General features: G+C 43.9%; 1 protein-coding gene across 1 annotated transcript; it reads left to right on the forward strand.

The window, feature by feature from the left end:
* Nucleotides 1-173: 173 nt before the first annotated feature.
* LOC122190846 (C2 domain-containing protein 3-like) lies at nucleotides 174-1717 on the forward strand (the record flags this gene model as incomplete). Its single annotated transcript, XM_042890958.1, has 2 exons — nucleotides 174-794; nucleotides 1360-1717. Coding segments are annotated over 2 exons (979 nt in total), but the record flags the coding sequence as incomplete, so codon positions are not given.
* Nucleotides 1718-3662: the final 1945 nt, after the last annotated feature.

Consider the following 3662-nt stretch of genomic DNA (forward strand, 5'->3'; position numbering starts at 1 on the left):
ACCTGCACACAGCAGGGCTTGGAGCTGGATGAGCGCTGTGCTCCTTTTCAGCCCAGGCCATGCTGTCATTCTGTGAGTTCTGGTTCTTGGCTAATGACCAGAGAGCAGAATGTTCTTTTGCTGACATTTTTCAGGGGGTAGGATAAGTCTAATTACATTATTTTCTCCTGAAGGTATTACAGGCTGGTACCCAGTTACCCTCTCTGAAGATGTCATGCCTTCACACCACACAAACATCACGCAGACTGTTGTGGGAGGACTGGAACTTTCTGTTACTTTTGCTCATCACAGTGACAGGGAGCGTGTTTTGGAGGCTGCTCAGCTTTTGGGATGGAACGGTGAGGAAAGCCTTGAAGACAGCATGGATGAGGACGATGAATGGGAGCCGAGTGACAGAGAGGTGGTTGTGACCATTTCAACCCCAAGACTGTGGCTGCCACTGCACTGCGTGCTGCTTGCAGGCCAGATGCAACTGAATAAAAGCACTTGCTGCTACCTCAGGTATAAGCTGTATGATCAGGAAGCCACGTGGACTTTGCTTAAGAGGCCAAAATTGTCTGAGGACAACAAGAACGTTACAGTGAACTTTAAGAAAGGCCACAAGGTGACTCTCAGGAAGAGCCGAGGGCTGATTTGGTTCTTCAGGGAGGAGAAATTAGAAATCCAGGTGTGGTGGGCATATGGCAAAGAAAATGGTGTGGAAAGACCACTTGATACAGATCGTCTCATTGGATCTGCATACGTCGACCTCAGAGCGTTAGCAGAGAGGTCAAGGAGATCACTGAGTGTTGGTGGTAAGTCCAGAAAGAACGATGTCATGTTTCAGTTGTCTTTATTGATACCTGGTTGCTTAATTCTGTAATTAAGCAAAGAATTTACAGCTTTGTTTTGTCCTTTGTGTAATACGTGCTCAGCTCCTTTCACTGAAGATAAACAAGTTTAAGATGCTTGCTTCCCTGAGTTCAAAACCTAATAACTTTAAATGGGTGCAAAGTTGCCAGCAGTGATCATTAACAGGGAAAGCCATTAGCCTAGCTGGATTAATGAGGAATGTTTCTCCAGAATGGCATATTGGGTAGGGTGAGAATAATGTATCTCAATGACTGAGCATGAGAAGATGATGGAAACTTCTGCTCTGTTCAGTTTCTGATATCTGTCCTGGCTGTAAAGTTAGCTCAGCCACCAGCACCCAGGCAGGTTTGTGGACAGGTCAGTGATTCCTTGCATAGAGGTAACACTGAAAATCCAAATTCAGGCTGCTGATCTGATCTGAGATCTTGACAATAATGAGCTTCTCCCGAGGTCATCCTAGGTTGTGTGCTGTTGTGTTTCTTTAGCTGACAGTGAATTCTCTTACAGGAGTGTACCCGTTGTTCAGGTGCAATGCTGCAGACCTCGCAGGGGCTGCTGTACGTGTTCACGTTGCCTTTTCCTCCACTTCTGCTGCCCCAACCCTCACCCCACGCTGCACAGAGGAGCACAGCAACAGCGAAGATGAAAGCACAGAGAGAGAGCCTGACCCGAGCCAGCAGGTCTGTGGAAATCAGGCTCAGAGCCTGGATGTCAGAAGCTCAGAAATCACCAATGGGAAACCACAAGAAGACGACGTGGCGTTTTTGGAAAGCACCGTTGCTGTCAGCATCCTTGTGGAAAGAGCAATGCATCTCAGTTTAAAAGGTAAACCCTCAACGAGGCCCTTTGTTGTTGTTGTTGCTGTGTTTGTTTCAATTCTTGTTTTCCTGTGTTTCTTTTGTTTGTTTCTTGGGCTCTGCTCATAACAGCTCCTGTGAGGAGCAATTTACAAACAGAAAAACATCTTTTTCTCAGACTTATTCCAACACAGTGGATGAATGCAATGGATTTTGAACTTTGCAGTGTTGTAGCCTTGTGAGTTACATCACGGTGTAAGTAGAGGGGGGAGCAGGAATTTAAGCTATTCAGCCTGCCTCTATTAATAACAGCCAGAATGTAAATAATGTCACAGTTACAGATGACAGCTGAATGCTGAAGTTAAGCTTTATCTGAACAACGTGACCCTGAGATGCTCATATCTCAAAGACTCCTATGAATTTGCATTTTTAGCATGTAATCAATTTGTAAAGCTGCCTTACTTGTGCTATCTGCAGGCTGCCAGGCACAGCAGCGAGGAAGGGCAGTGTAAGGGCAGAGCAGGCTGCACTCACCAAGGCTTGACACTCTGTTTCCCACTCTGCAGAGCAGCAGTTACAGTTAGGTGACTAATCCCTATGCTGAGGGTCACCAAAGAGCTGCCCTTCACTTCCAAATGTATTCTAAGCATATTAAGATTATCCTTCCTAGCAGGTGATGTTTGGCTCTTGATGTGCAGGAATGTAACACGGTGAGTTAGCAGTTTTTAGAGCCTTCTTCTTGCCTCAGTGTGAAGTCTGTGATGAATCTTTGCTTGCTAAAGATGAGTTGAACCTTTGAAAGCAATTGGAGTGCTCCACTCTTTGCCCTGGATACCCTTAGTGCTGTGTGTTTGATCACTTTGTGTCTGCTCACACTGGGAGTGATCAGATCTCCTTTGCACCCTTGCAGATACATATATTATTACCAAATAGGGGTGTGAATGAGGGACTGACACGAGGTGAATTCACTGGACGTGTCTGATAAAAATCAACCAGTTCCTGGTCTGGGTGATGCCCCCATAAAAGAGCATTCAGCATTTTCTGGCATGACACAGCACAACTAGAAGTCAAACAGAAGCTATGATGGAAGTGCAAGTCATTCAGATACATCCTCAGCCCCACAGCTGGGGGTTTTTCAAACCATTTTTCTGTATGCTGTTGGAATTCTTCATCTTTGGAAGCCTGATGCAAAATTGTTTGCTGCTGCAAGGCTTTTGGAGAGATAAGGAGGTGTCTTGTGATGGTGTACACTATTGCACTATTTCCATCTTCAAACAAATAATCTTTTCTGGGTATTTTTAGAGGGAACTAACTGAGAGACAACAGATATGCTGATACAGTGCCTATATGAAAGCTGGTGACAACAAGAATTTGCATTCTTTGTGATAAAAACATTCATTACTGTATTACAGATAAAAAGGCTGAATTCATTTCCAGTCCTGCATTTAACAGATATTAAACCTTAGGCAGTTCTGCAAGAGCTGTTTAAGATGCACAATTTTCAATAACTGAATGCAGATGCAAAATGTTTCCCCAACTCTCTTGATATTGTTTGTTTAAAGTCACTTTTCTCGCAGCTTTTTGTGTTTTTGTGTTTTGACCTTTCAAAAAATACAAAAGAAAGAAGTTTAAACTTCATAATGGTAGAAAGGACTGAAATTACTTCTACTTTTGACTGCAAAGATCGACTTTTTGGTCTGCCTTTACACACAGGAGGCCAGGAGATCTGGGCAGATCTTGCTTGCTTCTCTGAGCTGTCTTCACATCACCCACATCTGTGTTTGAGCTGCTGTCTTTGCAGTCTTGCCAAACTGACAACAGTTTTGTAGGGCACATTGCAACTCAAGTCATTGTTCGTTTTAAATAGTAACAAATTCTCTTGTTCTCAAGTAAATTTTCATGGTTAAAGGCACAAATAGTAACTGTGTAAGTTACAGCAAATAATCACAGAATCACAGAATGCCTTGGGATGGAAGGGAGCTCAAGGATCACGAAGCTCCAACCCCCCACCAA

Source organism: Lagopus leucura, unplaced genomic scaffold, assembly GCF_019238085.1.
Source record: "Lagopus leucura isolate 7727_CA_CO unplaced genomic scaffold, USGS_WTPT01 31054-0_obj-0_obj, whole genome shotgun sequence".
Taxonomy (NCBI): Eukaryota; Metazoa; Chordata; class Aves; order Galliformes; family Phasianidae; genus Lagopus; species Lagopus leucura.